Raw genomic sequence first — 20,629 nt, 5'->3', positions numbered from 1 at the left:
AGCATGTCCTGAACATCCACATCTACGTGGTTTTTGAGCACCTCCAGGGATGGTGACCCCACCACCTTCCTGGGCAGCCTGTTCCAATTCCTAACTACTCTCTCAGTAGAGAAATTCTCACTGATATCAAGACTAGACTTCCCCTGGTGCAACTTCAGGCCATTTCTTCTGGTCCTATTGTTATTTCCTTGAGAGAAGATACCAACTCCTACTCTCCTACAACCTCCTTTCAGGTAGTTGTAGAGAGGATTCAGGTCTCTCCTCACCCTCCTCTTCTCTGAACTAAACAAGCTGAACTGTGCTGGTGGTATGGCCATGGCCAGGGCAGTGAGAGAAGGGAGGGGAGTGAGGGGAGGGCCGGGCGCTGCGGTGCCTGTGGGTAGGGGCTGCCTGCCACACCCCATGGTGACAGGAGCTGCCTGCATTAGAGCACATGAGGTGCTTCAGCCTCAAGTCCAAGACTGCCTTTCGCTAGCTGAAACCACCCTCCCATGAACAGCAGTTCCACGAGGAGAAAAATGCACCTTTAGAAACCCAGGGGATTTTAAATTCAAGTTGCAATGACAACAAAGCTGGGGAAGTCCTAAAAATGCAAAGTTAAGGAGAATGAGTGAAGTGTGTTAGTGATACAGGAGAAAGAGCAAGGAATTTGTAGGAAAAGAGAAGGGTACACATTCAATTCACAGTATACAGAAACCTTCTTGATCTTGTTCTGTCAAAAAACCATGAGGTTTATATCACTTGGGACAAAAGTTATTGCTCTGCTTTGTTTTTACAGATGTCTGAATATACCATGGAAAAATATGCCATGGAAATATACCATGGAAATATACTATTCCATACTTCCTGGAAAGCCTATTAATGATCTAGTGTATATGATGAGAGAAAAAACATTCAGGTGTGTTTGTACTAGCCAGTTATCCATCTCAAAAATGCATCTCAAAACTGACTTCAAATGCAGAAAAAATGATATTTGCCAGTTTAAATCCTAAATCCATAACTACTGCACATTTTTTCTCTGCTTAGTTAAATATGTCACAGCTGAGACCAATTTGTTGTTGTTGTTGTTGAATGATACAGAAGAAAACCCATGGGAGACTCTGGTTTCCAGGACCAGCACTGAGATAACATTGCTCTGGACAGCTGATCTCCTCTCAAGCATGGACCAGCTCTAGCCCCTAGTTCTCTGCAGCTCTTTCAATTAGCACATGTCAAAATGGTCTACAAAGAAGTTTACATACAGTTAGTAGTATTTTACTTAGAGGGGAATAGATCATCATTTAAATCACATATCTAACATTCTAAAAATTTCAGGCTTACTTACTTACTTCCTTCCTCTGCTCTTCTTTCAGTGCCACAGAGACGTGGCTACTTCCTTCCAGCTCGGTGACTCTGAGTAATTGTGGAGATGTGTGAGCTGCCACGGTTCCTTTTTAACTGAGATGTGAACCCATGGACATTGTGCTGTTTGGCTTGCTTTCAATATTTGCTTATCTTTAACACAGGCAGAGATTAGAGACCTCATATAACCTGCAAAACTGTGAAAGCAGTGCAGAGTGTGCACCTGAAATTTTTTAACTGTTCATTTTTATTTTTCTCCTCTTTATTTTTTTACTTTTTTTTTTTCCCCCATCAACAACATTGTTGAGGAAGACTGAAGAGGAGCTGAAATGAATACAACTTTTGTTTTACGCTAGGTGGGGTTTTTTTTGTTGTTTGTTTGTTTGTTTGTTTGTTTCATTTTGTGGGGTTTTTTTGTCAGCTTTGCTTAACGTCTGCTTAAATAGTTTTTTATCTCCAGGCTATGTGGGACAGTAGTCTCTAAGAATATCTTGAATCCACTACTCCATCAAAATGATTGTTCAGACCAGTCCAACCTGGTCTCAGCCAAGAGCCTGGAATGAGTAACCTGGGTTAGTCATATGTATGTGTTCTCGTTAAGTTTTTTGTGAGGTATTTTATAACAGAAATAAAATAATGCCTGATATATTTCTCACTGGAACCTGCAGTCCAACACCACTGCAAAAAAGAAAATTTTGTTACCTGAGTCTGTATTGTGTTTTGTATAGGAATACTTATTAACACAGATCAATTCCCTAAGTAGTCTCCAAACTTGCATAACTGAGAGTCAGGTTGGTCAGCACATAAATCAGTCAGAAAGAGGAGTAGGCTGATTTTATTTTTTTTTTTTACCACAGAGGAAACCCTTATTGTGTAAGATTAAGCCTGTTCTGATTTGCTTCCTCCTGCAATCAAGCATGCTTAGCTTTTTGTAACTGCAATTTCTATGCCAAGTGTTTAATAATAATGAAAGACATCTATTGACGCGTAGATTAGGTGAGAAGGCTCTTCACCAGATATTCTAGCCCCTGGCACATCACTCTGAACAACTAGTCCCACATCAGCTTCATAAACTAGCTAGAGAGCCAAAAAGGTGGGAGTAAGGGCAAGAACTTATATTACCCAGTGAAAAGAAATAGCATATAAAACAATTTGGCCTTTGGAGGGATAGAGTTGGGAAAGCACATGAATCGTAAGGATACTGTAAAGAGTATTCTAAATTTAGAGGATCTGCCCCTGCTCGTGAGTAACTCTGAATCGAAGACCATCTTCAGTTAATTGGATCTAGGTTTCACATATATGAACTTTTTCAGGGTAGATAGTCCATTGCAATATTAATAATTAACCTTGGTATCCAAATACCTGACGCATATTTATGTTGTAGGTGTAGTTGCATGAAGTTCAGTGGGAGACTGGGAAAGGGTATGGTTTATGGTATAACTTAAACAAAACCAATGTTCTCAGTGCTATTGTCATCCTACATCTTCTTCTGATTGCTTCTTCAGGTACTTCAGACCAATACATTTCTGTATGTACCAATCACGGTGCTCTCACAAGCCTCTACAATGACAGCAAACTGGTTTAGCTCTGAAGTTCCCTACACAAACAATAGACAGGTCTCCTGCCTACCTATATTATAAAATCAAACTGTAAATTCCTAAATCGGGCACATGGAATCACAGAATGTTAGGAGTTGGAAGGGACCTTGAGAAATCATCAAGTCCAACCCCCTTACCAGAGCAGGGTACCTCGGGCAGGCCACATAGGAACACATCCAGGTGGATTTTGAATGTCTCCAGAGGAGACTCCACAATTTCTCTGAACAGCTGTTCCAGTGCTCCGTTACCCTCACAGTGAAAAACCTTTTTCTAATGTCTACACATTTACAGACCCAACAAGAAGGTGGTTGTGCTGTGTCATGTAGCCCCTCTGTCCAGCTTGAGCAGCCAACTCAGGAGAGAGGAAGATTTGTCTGGCTGGGCTGGGATGTCTCCCTCTCTCCTCTCTTGTCAGGGTGGCCACCCATGATGCATCTTCCCATTCCCCCCTGGGCTGGGTGTTGAGGAGCACTTGAAATGCAAGATGTTGCACCCAACATGGCAGAGCAACTGCTGCAGCTAAGCCTAGCAGGTTTCAGCTGCTTCTCACCTGCATGAAATTTTCTCCTGTATTATAAAACATCCTTACTATAAAAATGTCTGTTCCAGTCCAGAGTGAGACATTCCAATCCCACATATAAGTTTCATATAAGTTTCATGTAAGTTACTGGAAAATGCATTCATGCTGTAGCAAAAAAGTGCAAATGAAATTAGACCAATTCAACACTTATTTTAGAAATCTGCATAGGACTAGATTGCTGCCTACCAACAGAGGGGGGGAGGGGTGAAAAAAAGCATGCCTCGGGTATTCTTACATACCAATAATATCTAGTATTTACTTTTATTGCAAAAACCCATGGCAAAGGTACATGATATCCAAGTTACTAGGTAAACTTCTCAGAAGTTAGCATTACCTAAAGGCCACAGTGGTGTGGAAGGCTAAATGCCTTTCTCATTAATACTGTGTCTGCACTCTCCCACAGGATTTCTGTCACTGGTGTATGCTGTCTACCCCTTTCTTTAACTCTTGTCATTCACTACTGAATGTGTTTCCTATCCAAGTTCCCAAGTTCAGCAAGGTGGCAGGGGAATTTTAGGTTGCTACAGTTCCAAAGCACCGGAAAAACAGTCTTTGGAAGATGAGATGTTTGGAGAGTTTTGTTTATGTATTCTCATTAATGCACCAGAGCAGGATTACAGCACAGATGCTCAAACAAGTGCTGCTAATTTGAGGGTACATCTTTTCTTCCTTTGACAGACAGTTTTCTCTCTGATAGCCATCAGTTTGTGCTTTGTCCTCAAAGTCTTCTGGCCAGAAAGAAGGAAGAGTTTGGTGAATTTTACAGTGCATAAAAATGAACATGGTGAAGCCTGAGAAGTTCTGGAAAGAGTTATAGGGATGGTGCCAAAGCCAAACTACCCTAAATGTATATGCTGCACAGTGGGGGAATCATACACTTTCCCATCAAATGATTTTGTGTGAAACAGAGATTTTGCCAGGACAAAGTGTATAAGCAGTCACAAGGAGGACTAATCTAATTTTCTTCAGCAAAGGATATGTAATGGTAAACGAGGAAGTTTTACCATTTAGTGAAAGAAATTTTGGATTTTCTACTATTGTATTATTTAGACATTTTAGTTTTCATTTATCTGTTATTTTTTCTTCAGGTAAAGCAAAGTAATTAATATAAATTTCAGTGACTAAGCTGAGGACTAGCTGCAAGTACTTGATCCTTGGTTCATATACTCCAGAGGATATGAATATGAATGTCTGTGAACCGAATTCTCATGATGTTTTCAAATGGATCAAAAAAGAACTAGAAAACAAGCTAGTATGGCTAAAAAAACCCAACCAAACAAACAGTTTTTTCAGTATTCATATACAAAGTAATTCTACAAAGTGAAGCTCATAGGAAATGGGATCAATCTTGAATAACATCTTGGTAAGAGACGGGTGAGAAACAGGACAAGATATAATACAGAAAAGATAATTTTTGTTATATCTTTTGCTTAATTTTTTAATAGATCCTGAACCCTTGCTTCAGTAGATTATGAGTTGATGAAGGTCAGAGTTTTCAAAATATTCATAATGAATATCAGCTATTTAAGCAGGCCAACAATCTATAAAGACTTCTTAAAAATAATTTAAAATATTAAAATTTTAAATTATAAGAGATAAAATTGAGAAGAATGTTAAAAATTATAAGCATTAAATGTTGTAAAAACTGTGTGGCTTAAGAAATGTGACAAAACCAATCATATGACAAGATCACCTTTGAATTAGGCCTAAAACTCTCACCTTTAATAAAGTTTAGCTACTTAATTTGTCTAGAGCTGAACATTGAACTCTCTCTTTCATACAGCCCTATGGGCCCATCTCCTTGCAGTTCCTGCCTTACGGTAAATATGCCAGTGGTCTTAGTCAGTGATGTAATTTATTCACATTTGTGTGTTTGTGTGTACATGTTCTGACAGAAATAAAAACCCAAAACAAAACAAAAACTTGAAAAGGCCAGGGATTGATGAACTGCATGACCAGTAGCTGGAAAGCATTACATCATCTACACAATTTTTTTGTATGCATAGCAAAAATTATCGGCTAGGTAACTTATTACTTCTGTCTTGGCTGTTCCATTCTAAATTTTCTGTATCTTCTCCACAAGCCTCCGCCTTCTCAAGAACTATTTATGATGCTGCTGGCTTATCTTCTTTTAATGGTGTTTGCTTAGCCCCATTACACTTCCTTTATCCAAGGTATTTACAAGCACTTGTCTTTTACAGCTCTGTTTTTCTCCTTTTAGCCTTATTCAGCTTCTGATATATCAGCCTTACACTCTTGTTTGCCATTTGAATAAAAACCTTCCTCTTTCAATCTGCTTGGAAAGACCTTGTAGCTTACTTTGTGATAATTTTCTCTTATCTTCAAATGCAACATGTTCTGGCTGATGTTTTATTCTGATTATTTTCATCGGAGCTGTAGATTTCTAACACAGCATCTCTCAGATCCTCCAAAGGAAGGAGTAGATGGAGGCTGGGGTAGCATAACATTAAATATCCCACTGTATGCCATTGAAGACCATTGTCAAAGCACTTTGGCATTTTAGCCCTCAGTGTCACTTTGAACAAGGTTAAGTGCCAAAGGCTGTATTTTGGAAAGAGGAAGTCTTGATGTCTCTGGATTAGAACTAATTGGTGGAAAAATCTCTATTTGCTTAGTCCGTATATTTTGAGACTATCCTTCTTTAAATGAGGTGGTGGTCTAATGGTGATTTTAGTCTTTCAAATTTTCAAACTTTTTTTCTACAGACTCTCCAGGTTGTTAAACAGGCTTTTATCTGCTGAATTTAAGCTAAGATGGTACAAACTATATATAGTATAGTGACAAAACAGACAGAAACTAGAGCTGTAATCCTGTCGCCACAGCTGTCCATAGAGGAACGAAAAATATTACCCCACTGTAAACTGCTGAACATCTAAGAACAAGAATGTTTGTCAGGGATAAGTCCTGAACACTGTGATTTCACTTAAGAGTATGATTAGTCCTTCATTATCATGGAGTCAACAGCCCAGTTATTGTCTATCACACTGTCTGTCTCCTTATCTCCCTTTTCTCTGGGACATGGCTATCTCTATCTGCTGATTTTGTCTTATTTTTAGATTCTAAATGTATTAATCCTTCGTGTGTGCACTTGTAAACATCCTGGGCTTTGCCTAGGTATTTGGGCTTTTAAGTGTTATTTTGGTATAAATTCATAATGCTTTTTATAATGAATTGATAAATTAAATGCTTATAGGAAATGTTAATAAAACAATATAAACTTTGGGACATTCTTCTTTCTGTCATACTACAGGCACAGGTGTAAATTCATGTACCCAACTGTGCTTGCTACAGGTGAAAGCTACAATGCACAAGATACTGTTCTGATCTTCAGAGAGGTAGGGATAAGCATCCAGATGGAAATGTAAAATGCAGAAAATGCCACAGTGTCAGTCACCCTGCACCTGTGATCAGAAAAAAGGCAGGTAAAGAAATAAAAGAATGCATAGACATATGGAAAGAGGGTTTTTTTAACAAAACCAACTAATAGCACGTTGTCAAACTGACCAGCCTTTTTTTTTTCTTCTTCTTCCTTCTTGGAATTTCCAGGCAGCAGCTGAAAAAAGCATAAAGAAAAAAGGGAACAGCATCAAAACAAGCAGAATCACTCTTACCTAGGTTTCATTAAAAAATTCATGTATGGGTCACAACTTATGTTACAAAGCTTTGTTCAGGTTAGACAAGTTTTCCTACATAATTTCAATAACCTCCTTTGATCTGAGGTAAGTTTTCATTGCACCACTATCAACACATCATTAAGTGCATCTCACATGCTTATGTGCTTTTGGCACATCTTGTTGTAAAAGTAGCTTATCGCTACTTACTGCTTGGTATTTTCTTTGTAAGAAAGAAGTCATTCCTGTTCATGCACTAACCTTTACCCTGATCCAACAATGAGACTGCCATAACAAGCAGAAACAGAAAGAAATAGAAAACAGATATAATCTATACATGTATGACCTACTGTGAACTTGTGGTATGTGGATTTCATAAGCCAGGTAGGGCAGTAACAGGGAACTTCTGATTTGAAGATGATAGGGAGAGAGAAAGGAAAAATCAGAGGGAAGAGTGATAGAGATAGAGAGAAGGAATTGAGAAACAGAGGAGGTTTTAATTTTTTTTATTATTTTTACTGAGGTGTATAAAGAAGTTATTTATTCCACTTAAAAAAAAAATTAACTCTCACATTTCCAGGATTCATCAGTAATGGCTGTGCTGCATGAAGAGCAGGAAAGTTGATGGAGTAGTTCTATACTTGTTAAAAAACAGCAAACCAACCAAACCTCCCAAAAATTCCAAACAAATACCAAACACCAGAAGGTTTATTATAGAAGGTTTATTTTATGGCAATAAGGTCATGCTTATACAGGGAATCCAGAATCTGGAATCGTTGGTAGCTGTCCAGGTGGTGGCAGGAATCACTGTTTCAAGAGCCCTTGCAGAAACATCTTCAACTAGATGGAGCCTCACCCTCCTGCTCCCCTACAACCTAGCTGTCCCATGGTGATTACAAAGGAATCAAGCAGAATATAGAAGAGATTACAAAGCAATTTGGCAATTGCAACATTTGACTACAACACCAGCTGAGACCAAATGGCATTTGGAGCATCTAAACAAAGTGGTGGGGCTGGACAGCAGTTCCTGCTTCTTGGGCTCACACATCTGGGCACAGAGTCACACTGGTAAAGAACATCCTGTCTGGAGTTATTAGAGTCTCAGCCCATGGGGAGGTGAGGGAACTGTGCAGAAGGGATCAAGATGGCATCCTGGCCTGTATCAGGAACATCGTGGCCAGCAGGTCCAAGGAAGTGTACTCAGCGCTGGTGAGGACACACCTCGAGTACTGTGTCCAGTTCTGGGCTCCTCAGTTTAGGAAGGATATTTAGGTCCTGGAGCAGGTCCAAAGGAGGGCAACCAGGCTGGCGAAGGGACTCGAGCACAGATCCTGTGAGGAGAGGCTGAGGGAGCTGGGGCTGTTCAGCCTGGAGAAGAGGAGGCTCAGGGGAGACCTCATCACTCTCTACAACTCCCTGAAAGGAGGGTGTAGCCAGGGGGCGGTTGGTCTCTTTTCCCAGGCAACTCTCAGCAAGACAAGAGGACACAGTCTTAAGTTTTGCTGGGGAAGGTTTATGTTGGATATTAGAAAGAATTTCTTTACTGAGAGGGTGATCAAGCATTGGAATGGGCTGCCCCGGGAAGTGGTGGATTCTCCATCCCTGGAGATATTTAAAAAGAGACTGGATGTGGCACTCAGTGCCATGGGCTGGTAACTGCAGCGGTAGTGGATCAAGGGTTGGACTTGATGATCTCTGAGGTCCCTTCCAACCCAGCCAATTCTATGGTTCTATGATTCTATGAAGATCTATCTGGGAGAGGTTAAATGACAGCAGGGCTGCAACACTTCACATGGCCTAAGAATGTGCCACACAGACTATGGCTAATGTGGGAGATGATGGTCCCCCAATTCCCATAACTCTGTCCCTAGCCTCAGCCTCTAGAGAGTTCTAAATATTTAACCCTTTCATATGCTACAGGTCCCTCATACATACCTACTGAAATAACTTTTTTTTTTTACTTTCATGCACATTTCAGAAAAATTATTGATTTACAGGTTGTAATATATTCACACATTCATGTGTTTCACTGTCATGGTTTAATGCTAGGCCAGCAATTAACTGAATAACAGATGTTCTCTATTAATCCCCTCCCTGATAAAGAATGGACAGACAATAAGGAAGAGAGATTTATGGGGTGGAAGCTCAACTGCACAACTTTAATGAAGCAGTAATGATAAAAAAGGAAAAGCAAATATATACAAATAGACAGCAAAATGATACCATGTTCTCCCCCTCTTCCTCCCAGTAATGCTCACATCACCACCGAGGCTGCAGGGCAGCCCTGGGAAAGCCCAGGTTGGACTCCTGGAGTCAGCAGCAGTCAGGAGCTGGAGGCAGGAACACACAGATCCATGGGCTGGCACGGATCAGGACCACAGGCAGATGAATGGACAGAATCCTCCCAGGATGCTGAAGTAAAGAGGAACAGGCAAAAAAGGCCTGAAGGGAAGAGTGAAAGGGCTTGACCTTTGTGATCCCTCAAGTTTATACTGAGTATGATGCATGAGATCAAATTTCCCCTTTGGTTAATTTTGGTCACCTGTCTTGTCCTCTCCTCTCTGAAGGGTTGCAGGTGTGACCCCTTTACTCCCTTTCTCTTTCCAGAGCACAAGATGTTCCTCAGAACCGAGCAGTGGCCTTGGCTCTGCACACCAGTCTCTGGCTGTAACTACGAACATGGAGCGTTATCAGTCCTAGAAGCAGACACTGACTGAGAAATTTGCTGTTAATTTTAGCAAGTACACCTACTTAGAAGAGACTCAGCTGAAAGTAAAAGACAGAAAATTCATTTTATCCTGGCCCAAAGCATGACATTAACTACTTCATAAAATACCAATGTGTATTAAACATGAGAGAAACAGGTTAATCATAAATGTCCTACACCTATATTTAAATGCCAATGTGTAGAGAGTCTAAATGAAAGGAAGTACTTAAACTCTAGGTATAGTATGGATGTCATGGTGTGATTCAGCTGCTTAAACATAGGTACCTAGTGCTATTTGCAACACACTTCCCAGAGGCATGACTCTTGCATTTAGGCAGAGCAGCACACCTTAGATACAGTAGGGTGCCTCAAACACCCCAGCGAGCTCCAGTGCCTTAACCCTGCACAATACAGCCTCCAGTCAGAAGTCATTTTACATGTCCTTTTAAGATACCTCTGAGACCTAGGTGATACACATTATAAAACATATACAAAAATAGAAATAAAAAATGATGACATAAAGGTGAAATGAACACTTCTAATTTATTTCATTTTATTTATTTATTCATGGTACAAAAGAAAAATCTCATAAATGGATTGCCTTGCACAGCCCCTAGAGCCCACACACCCCAATTCGGACATCCACTTAGACCTGTAACTATGAGGTTTAAGATAGGATCAGAGTTAGGATCACTATTAGGGGTAAATGTTAATACTGACTTACCTCATAAGCACACAGGTTCATGTTTACAAGTGAAAGCTGGGCAAGCCAGATAACTGACAAGAAGTTCAGTAGTAAACTGTTCCCTGGCAGAAGAGATTGTTTATGTGAAATCACTGTACTGTCCCTGTCTCCTATCTTGCAAATAGTTGCAGGAGAAGTTGCTGAGGCGTAACAGGTATTTGTTGATCAAAATTGGTAAGAAATAGAGCACTGGTGATAGACTCAGTATACATATATTTACAGGGGCACTCCAATATCTCTATCCACTACTTCTTGACAGTGAACTACGGTGCAGTAGTTTGCCACAGGGTGGTAGGTGCTGTTTTGTCATTTAACCTACTGGGAAAATAGCAATTTTTCTTGTAACACAATAACTTTATTACTACAGGGTTACAGATCCATCAGGGCAGAAGTTTTGACTGAGGATGAACACTACAAATTCACTCTAGGTGTTGTGCTTCTACAGGGCCCTCAGACATTTATGGAGATATAGTTTAAGTGTAGAAATTGTTGAGCTAGGGTCACAGTCCAGAAGTCTAATGTTTTGCATCCAGTAGATTCCAAGAGAGGTAAATAAAGGCATCCTTTAAGGAATCTTCTCTGATGTTAAGATCTGAGAAGCACAGCAGCGAGCCTAAAAAATGGTGGGGAGAGGGAAAGTGAATATTTTAATGAACAAAAATACCACTTTAAGATAATTTTCCGAATTAAATGTTTAATAAGCTTAATGAGTATAATGGGTTGTATTTCATTTTAACTAAATAAAAGCTTTCAAGACAAAATTCTAATTGATATTTGCAAATATAAATCTAATCTTCAAAAAAAGGAAAAAAGCCAAACCCAAACAAAACAGTCCCCACAAATCCTGTACAACACATTTCCTTTTACTGTGTCCAGCAGAAGGAAGACACTGGCTGTGTTTCACTACTATTTCTGACAAGTTCAGGGCCAGAAAACACTCCAGACAACATCTCATTTTGATATAAAGCTGTTAAATACAGTTGAGTAGGTGACTCGGTCACCAGTTACTTAATAGTTAAATAAGTCTGTCCTGAAGCTTGAACTTGCTGAACAGTGCTGTTAGTGAAGGAAAGAGAAACTTTAAAAACCACAACTTGTATCTGGCATTCAGCTGAAAAGTTTTAAGGTCTTAAAAAAGTTCCAATGTCCAAAGTGAAATGTGTAGATAAGATTTATAAAAATGGCGACAGCTCAAACACATAAGTTGTTCAGCGCTATGTCCTAAATAGAAGTTCTAAATACTTTCATAACACAGAATGCACTAGCTCTAGTGTCCCAGCTGAGGAGACATTGGATGGTCAGGCCTTGGGATCTATGCACCCTACACCTTGTTCTTCAACTATCAAAGGCTGACAGACACCATACAACTTTACAAAATAGCAATAAACCCCCCCTGAAGGTAACTTTGGATCAAGAATACTTTGTAAATACCTCACATGCCCATAACATGTCAGGAGACAATATTGAAAGCGAATTAAAAGAAAAGAAGCCTGATTTACATATGCAAAAATCTGCAACCTTCACAGAAGACTCAGAAGCTGTCAATTACATCAAAGTGGAATGCATTTACATGTGAAGCTTTTTTTGGTTTCGATACCCTTTGATTACTCAATTCACACAGAATAAGCAGGAAAGAAAACAAGGAAAGTGAAGAGATGAAAAATATTCCCCCCACAGCCATATATGCAGATGTATACTAGTATGACAGAAAAGATGCCAAGTTCTTTTAAGTTTTCTTAGACGGACACTGTTTTCCAAAATACTTACAGCTTTCTCTTCTAATGAGAGTACACCATCTACAGCCACTATCTGGTACTGCTTCTCTTTTAAGCTACCCACAAATTTCCGGAGTAGTTTGAGATTAGTACCACCACTGTTTTGTTTTAGCAGTTTCTGCATTTCTTGGGAAGGACAACCCGGGTCAAACAGTAGCAAACATAAGGCTTTATTCTTCTTCTCTTCTATTCCAACAACAGTACGACTATGACCTAATTTCAAAATACAGTTTCAGTATTATAAAAACATATAAATCCTATTTACTACGCAGTTTCATATCAAGGAAGATGTGATTTGAAATTTAATAAGGTAGTTTTAAGTAGAGAGTTGCTGTCAAAAAGTCAAGATCCTAATCCTATTCAACTCTTCATTCAATAAACATACAAACTCTCATGTTGCTTTTACTAAAGAAAAAAATAACAGGAAATAAAGCCATGCCTTCAGTTAATTTAAGAAATGTAAAATGCTGCTCTGAATTGCAGCACATATGAAGACAGAGAACAGAAAGAAACTGGCATATTATACTGACCTTGGTGTTGCAAGTAGATAGGTGGTTTGGAAGTACACACTACCCTTGCACCTCCTTCATTATCTGTAGAATAGTAATGCAAAATCCACTCGAATAAACGAGGGTGTGTACCCATGGGACCAGTTGGTTTGTGAAAGTCAATGATTCGACACCTACAGAACATTTAGAATGAAAGCAAAAATAAAATTTCAAGCAGGTTGTTTGTTAAAACAGTTGTTTCACTTCTCACAGTGAGAAGAGACAGTTGTCCCTTTCTCCTGCACCAAGAATATTATACAAACACAGCAAGTACAGGTGTTAAGTGGTTGCTACTGCTGTTGGGGTTTTTTTTAAGTATGGGAATAGGGGATGCATAATTACAAAGCAATGCAATACATACTATTCAAAGCTGGAAGATTTATTCCACAGCAAAGAAACAGTTTACTATCTTCAGTCTAACAAGAACTTGTAAAGCTTGTAAAAATTGAAATTTTTGACCTTTTTGTATGTGATATACATTCATTAGGGAATCCAATTTGCAACTTTCAGAATTATGCATACTCCGATTCTTCTTGAGAAGAAACTTCCAAGAAAACTGAGTTTTAACCAATGTTTGATTTTATGCATACATTGCATAATTCTTCACCAAGTTTCAACGATCTAAGTAGTAATTCAGTTTATGTGTCTGTTTGTCAGTTAAATTCAAAGCCACTTCACCAGCACTTAAAAATAACAACAAAAAACAATAATTACTTTATCCTGAGATTTGTTAACAGTGAATAAATTTCACATGCTCCTATCCATGCTTTGGAACCATGTAATCGGCTGTTGAAGTGAGATGCTCCATGCGGATCAAAGCCTTCTCTCCAGGCATCTTCAATCATGGACTGAATCTTTGGTATACTAGGAATTAGTGTAGAATCTGGAACAGAAAAGCTCTTCAGTTGTAGTTACAGCTACTGAAATAGTCTATTAATTAAAGGTATTCAGCTTCTTTTATAAGAGGCAGTTGGTTACAAAGATGCACCAAAAAACCTAGAGCTAAAACTGTAATCACACCATGCCTTGCCAGTATTCACCCCTCTGTTTCTCTCCACAGCGAGTTCCAGTGGTATAACCAGCATTTAATTGGTCTCATTTACTTAGTAAACCTTGCTACCCAAATGAAAGAGCAAAATATTAAACAGTAGGTTGTCATCTGAAGTATGTGAAAGAAATAGGTAGCATGTTATTTAATACCTCTCAAGCAGTCATTATACAAGCTGTTTTGCAACAGTGAGGAAAGGAGCATTTGGAAATTCCTGTAGCCACAACCCCAGCCTCTGTCGCCCAAAGATGAGTGGAAGTGATCTACTCCTGTGGAAAGCCATACACGCCTCACATCTTTGTTCTCATTCTGATAGTACTTGCACAATGCTTCAATGACTCCTAAAAGATTACCATATACAAAGTTTATCAGTCAAATGAAAATTTGCCAGAAAAGCATTATTTTCCTAGCTTGGAACAGATACAGATTATGACAGTTTATTTTAAACCTTTGATGTTGTCCTACATTACATCCAGAACCCAAATCACAAAATCAGTGGACACTACACCTTCTTAATTTCTGTGGTCTTTACTTTGACAAAGCATGTACTTAGAAGCTTTTGAAAGTCAAGCTATGTTTTCACTACTGCTACAAAATGAATATTTTAAATTAAACAGCCTGGAATACATTATGAACTGTGATATGCACAGGAACCATTACAGGAAATGTAATGTCAACAAGAAGGCATTCCCATGCCCCTGCCAGTACAACATCCCCTTAAAAACATGGGAATACTTATGCATACTATATAATTTTTAATATAGTTTTTCCTGGAGAAACTAAAACAAAAGAAAGAATGGCACAGAATTTGAAAATTACTGTAGATATTTCTTTTAATACATTTGTAGGATATTCCAAATCTTCCTTTGTTACATGAAAGAAGATGCTTGGGAATGCTCTCTCCAGTTTGTATATGCAGATTCTCAAAGGGCCCTTTCTGGCCCTGCTATTGGGAAGACAATCATTCCACAGCTATCACAGCTTATTTTCTAAATTACTTTCTGAAGTCCAGATCACAAGCAAGAATGAAAACTTTTAATGTACTATTCCCACTCAATGCATCTTATAAAAAGAAAAAAAAAAATTTACCTGTCAAGAGCCAAGTGGACATTTTATAAGCTAGAACTACTAGCAATAAGCTAAAAGACCCTTGAACTGTGGTCTTCCCAAGGAAATCCTTTGGAAAAGGACATAGAAATCACTACTGTACTTTTGTATCAATTATAAAACATTTCAAAGGTGTATCAAGTAGATACATACATGCATACTCCTCCCAGTCCTCTGCTGGACTTTTAAAGATCAAAACTGGGATCAGCTTAAAACTAACTATATATAAATGAAGCACAATAGAAAAAACTACTGTAAATCTTAACAAACTACTGTAAATCTTAACAGCTACACTAGATAGGAATTAATGAGTACTAAGCAGAAAAGAAGTTCACACTCAAGCACAACTGTCTTGTAATAAGATATTTGAAACTTTTGATACATATTGCATTTGTGTCCTTAATCAGACAACTTGGCTCCAATGTTGCATAGTAAAAACAAGAAAACAAAATATGTCTTCAAGTTAGATATATACTAACCTTTAATTTCTTTATTAATTTAAGACTAAAAGGGTATAGATTGGTCTTGGTCACTACATCCAAGGTCTAAAAAGTACAGTGTTTGTTGCACAACTTCAGCATTTTTACCTGAGGTCTTTGTTTTCCCATCATCTATACCAGAAGCCAAACATTCCATCATGTCTGCTTTTCTCTTGTGATATTCAAAAGGCTGCATTCTTCCTCTATCAACTTCCCTTTCCATATTCTTCAGGAACTGCTGCTTATACCCTCCAGAATTATCCAAGCCATACTGTCTCTGTTAGGGATAGAATTTGCATTAACTAAATCACATTTTAAAATTCACCTTTAGTGTTTTTTTAGAAGCTGCATGCACAATCAGTAACACAAAAATAGTGAAAATTGTGACATAAAAACTTCAGATTTATGCTGTATCAGAGCTGAAAGCCAAGCTTCACTTCTGCATAGGAATGTGGGGCTAGGAAAGCCACAGCTGGAGGAGCAGCTACATCCTTCTGTTCCCTCTTGGACAGGTAGCCATTGGCATGGAGGCAGTCAATAGCCAGAAGGCAGCAAGCAGGTAATGAGGTATCAGGGCTGACAAGTGGGGAGCAGAAGGAAGCAGAAACTGGCAGGGGAGTGGTCACTTGAACAGGTGATGGTGTCCAGGAAGAGGACAGACAAGATGCTCAAGGTCTCAGGTACTCTGCCAGGCAGTATGCTCCAGGCTGCACTGGAAGGCAGAGCAGTAGAACTGGGTGAAGAACAGTAGATGACATCAGGTGTGCCAGATCCCTGGTGAGAGCAGTATAACATACCCCATCCTGAGCCAACACCACTTAAAGCAGTAAAGCCAAGTAGTATAAGGCAGGAGTGCCCAGCATCAATGCCAGGATGAGGGTTGCTAAGAGCTTGCATTTGCCTGCAAGCCACTCCTGTGCCATTACCTCAAAAACAACCTCTCTGTCTGCACAGGTCAGACCTAGTATGAACATTCCAGGTCAACACAGTTCCAAGATACTCAGCTTCTAAGGGCACAACAGTTCTGAAGTTTACTATTTACAAACATTACTGTACCTGCAGCTTTTTAAATTCTTCCCTCTCTCGCTTCTCTTCTTCTGATCTCTGCCGTTTATCTTCTTCAGTTTGGAGCCACTGAGCCAGTTCTAGATCCCTTATGTTTCCATCTATACATGAATAGCATTGTATAGCATTGAGAGAGGACTTGATCAGTTCACAGTGATGTGATGAATCATTTTTTTTAATTTTTAAAGACTCCTTTGTAAGCAGACATACATACATACAACAGGACATGAGCTTTAGGAGACATGTCCCACATTATCTGTTTGCAAAAAAATACTAAGCTTGATTGGCTGCATTCAGTCTGTTAAGACTCAGACTCTTGACTTGGACAAAGTTTATGCAGTTACAGAAGCAATTACTTGGCAAATAATGCATGTACCTCTACTACTATGAGAACAGCTTTTGTTTACTATGTTTCTATGTTTATGTTTACTATGTTTTGTTTACTATGTAAAGCCCCAGTTTCTTGAAAGCCACACACTTCCCAGCTTCCGAGATCACTGCCAGCAGTCTCCTAACAAAGTGACAAAAGCAAATTTAGGATCAGAGAACTGGATAGGAAATCTCTTGGATTTTATTGGCCACGCTAATATTAAAAACTAATTTTGATTCCTTTACTTTATTGCTATGAGTAATGAATCAGCATAAGCATTTAGAGAAAAGAGAAAAGAATGAAGTTTTAATAAGCTCTAGATTTTCAGTTCATTACACTGGAATGTGCCACTCTAAATTCCATGTATATAAACCTAAAGAGCTAGAAAAGATATAGTATGGCTGTCTTTTAAACATTTTTGCTCAAAGTTCTAGTTTTGGCTAACACAGTGCATGTATTTAATATTTCTTTTAGCATGTACAATTAAGTAGACCACTTAAGCAAGTGATAGGACTTGCTACTAACTATGTTAACTTCATTACAGGTGCATCTAGATCTTGTCTTAAAAAAGGAAATATTTAAGTTATGCCTGAGATTCTATACTGCAACATGCAAATCCTTGTAAATGCTTTCAAGTATCATCAAGCCTGCATCCTTTCACGTACCATCTGAGAAGCTTTGTTCCTCTAAGTGTAAATTCACATGTTCTTCAAGAATATGAATGTTTGTACAAGTAAGACTGCACATTGGACATTCATACAGCTGTTCACCATTTTCTGTCTCTGAAAAGAAACACAGTGTCTTGATTAATGCAATTCCTGGATCTTGTAAGATTCATTCCCCTTACTGACATATAGTCAAAAAAAATACACAGTGATTTTGTGTTGCCATTGAAGTTCCTCACTGAAAGGCAGCAAATTCTAAGCAGATGTTACTCTCACCCATTTAAGAATTTGTATCTAAATACCTGGCAATTTTAAGGCATATTTTCCTTCTATTAAGCAAGTTTTGCCCCATTTTGCTTATAGATCACAATTTGCTGTGCTAATGTGTAGTCTGGAATGTTAATTAAAAGATCTGCCTTCCTAAAAGAACATTTGCTTACAAACTTTAATATTCACTTAATACACAAGTTGGTGGGCAGAACGAAGTAAGACACACTGTCATTCTTTGTTGGTCTTCCTGAACCTCCTCAAATAAATATTATTTCTGCAGTTTTACTATTATTATTGAAGAGTACCATATAGAAAAGGTAAGGTTCAAAAGGGCTTCTGGAGATCATTTAGTCCTTCAAAACAGGGTTAAATTAAATAGGCTATATTACCTATTTATTTAAATAGGTTAAGTTACCTGGGCCCTTTCCAGTCAGTTTTCAAATAACTCCAAGGATAGATACTCCATAAGCTCCCCAAACAACTTATTCCAGTGTTTGGGCATTCTTACAGTCAAAAGTGTGTTCTTGATTTAAATGCTGTCTGTAGTATTTCAGCTTGAACGATGTGTATTGCCTTGTCACTGGGCACCAGAGAGAAGAGGCTGACTCCATCTGTACTGCCTCTTACTGAGTCCCTAGATGTTATGTGCACACTTCCTAGGTTCACAAAACACAGCAATTAATATGCTACGTTAGCTGTTCCTGGAAAGCATTTTCCCAAGCTAAAAGTTCATGAGTGGCTGGAGGGAAACCTAATGGTACAATAACCTAAATTCACCAGGAACATTTTGCAAACATACAGATTCCAGAAATACACTATACATAAAAAAAACAAATCCACCTTTGTGTTACTATTTTAAAAAAAGAAATTGGCATGCAGGCAAGTTATTTATTCAAGCTCTGCATTACCTGGACCCATAGAAGTTAGCATCTTCAATGCTAAGATCTCTTTTGCTGTTTTTTTTTTTTTAAAAACCATATTTTTAATCACAGACTATGTGGGGTCTTTGATTATACTTCCAGAATCTGCATCCTAACCACATTTTCTCTTCTTGTCAGTATACATGGCTTGTTACATCAAGAATGCTAGTCTTCTAAGAGAATTACCCGCTAGCTATTATCAAGTTTCTGAAACAGCTACCAGCAACTTTAGACAGTCAGAACAAAATCCTGACCACGCTTAAAATAAAATACAGTATTCAAATAAGTCTATTTCCCTTACTCCAAATTTAATCCCCTGGTTATCCTTGTGGTCTCCAAATCAATGTTTCGTACTTCAGAATACTTTGGTGCTGGATCTTTCCAAAGTTTCTACTTCAAACTGAAGATAACTCTAACGAGCAGTGCAATTGTCTCCTGTCGAAGGTGAGACTTCAGGAGGCAAAGTGAAACCTAAACCTATGTCAAATGTATGAAAAACGTATCCCTATCTTCTACTCTGCTCCTGGGAGACCCCACCTGAGAAGTATGTTCAGTTCTGGGGCTCCCAACATGATAAGGACACAGACCTGTTGGAGGGGGTCCAGAGGAGGGGCACAAAGTTGATCAGAAATCAGGAGCACCTCTCCTATGAAGACAGGCTGAGAGAGTTGGGGTTACTCAGCCTGGAGGAGAAGGCTCTGGGGAGACCTCCTTTTAGCAGCCTTTTAGTGCAGGAAGAGGCCTACAGGAAAGCTGGGGAGGAACTTTTCACAAGAGCATGCAGTGACAGAACGTGGGCGTGGCGATTTCAAACTGGAAGAGGGTAGATTTCAATTAGACATTAGAAAGAATGTATTTCCTGTAAGGATGGTAAGACATTGGAACAAGTTGCCTGCAGAAGCTGCAGCTGGAAGCATTCAAGGCCGGGTTGGATGGGGCTTTGAGCAACCTGGTGTAGGGGTAGTGGAACTCGATGATCTCCAAAGTCCCTTCCAACCCAAGCCATTCTATGATTCTATCACACAAAAGCTTTACAATTTCCTCTCCTTCTTACCGGTAGTGTATTTTAGCCATGCAAAACACTGCAGGTTCGCCTGCATTACTATTTTTGGTTCTGCTCCGGAGAACATTTCCAGGAGGTGCCCCCACCGCCTTCACTCACGGTCCTTTTCCAAGCAATTCTTCTCTACCCTTTCCCATCACCGCTCCACGCTCCACCGTCCTAGCGCTCTCTGGCTTCTCCCGAGGAGATGAGACAGCGTTCCGGCAGCACCCCCAGCATAGGGCAGTTCCCCCGGCCAAGCACAGGGCCGGTTCTCTGCTCCCCGCTCGGGAGGCCACAGCCAGCCCCCCTCTGCAGGATCCAGGCGGGAAACCCCTCTCTTCCTCCACCCCCTCCCCGCCGTCTCTCACCTGTGCCCGATGTCCCTAGCAGTCGCCCGTGCGCCCTGACTTGAGTCTCCAGCTCCCGCCCCACCGCCTGCCCGCACAAGGGGCACTCGGGCAGCTCCTCAGCGACCTCGGGGCGGCGAGCGCCCAGCGGTGCCGGCTCCGTGCGGGTGTCTCCAACGTGTCGGCAGAGCTCGTCGCTGCCCGGAGGACGGGGGGAGACAGCGCAGCAGAGCGAGCAGCGGGGTTGGCGGCCCGGGTGCGCTCTCGGCAGGGGCAGCCGCGCCGCCACCGCCGCCGCCGCCCTCGAGGGGAGCGCCTGCCCGCAGAGCTCGCACGCCAACATCGCACCGACAACGGCCCCGACAACGGCCGGGAAACGAAAGGGGG

The 20,629-nt window shown here is 39.9% G+C and overlaps 1 protein-coding gene across 2 annotated transcripts; it reads right to left on the bottom strand.

The window, feature by feature from the left end:
• Positions 1-10,382: 10,382 nt before the first annotated feature.
• ZUP1 (zinc finger containing ubiquitin peptidase 1) lies at positions 10,383-20,617 on the bottom strand. 2 transcript variants are annotated; one of them, XM_071741105.1, is made up of 9 exons: positions 20,264-20,617; positions 17,661-17,777; positions 16,617-16,726; positions 15,669-15,837; positions 14,127-14,315; positions 13,641-13,809; positions 12,909-13,060; positions 12,371-12,591; positions 10,383-11,216 (listed from the first exon to the last, which is right to left on the bottom strand). In XM_071741105.1, exons 1-9 carry the CDS (start codon positions 20,583-20,585, stop codon positions 11,169-11,171), a joined length of 1,497 nt encoding a protein of 498 aa, XP_071597206.1. In that variant the 5' UTR covers positions 20,586-20,617; the 3' UTR covers positions 10,383-11,168. The 2 variants fall into 2 exon arrangements, with proteins under 2 accessions (XP_071597206.1, XP_071597207.1); XM_071741106.1 differs by lacking the exon at positions 20,264-20,617 and adding an exon at positions 19,438-19,570.
• Between the last annotated feature and the right edge of the window lie 12 nt (positions 20,618-20,629).

Source organism: Heliangelus exortis, chromosome 3 (genome assembly GCF_036169615.1).
Source record: "Heliangelus exortis chromosome 3, bHelExo1.hap1, whole genome shotgun sequence".
NCBI classification, from domain to species: domain Eukaryota; kingdom Metazoa; phylum Chordata; class Aves; order Apodiformes; family Trochilidae; genus Heliangelus; species Heliangelus exortis.
The sequence above is the reverse complement of the archived record's forward strand: the minus strand, read 5'-3'. Positions and strand labels throughout refer to the sequence as shown.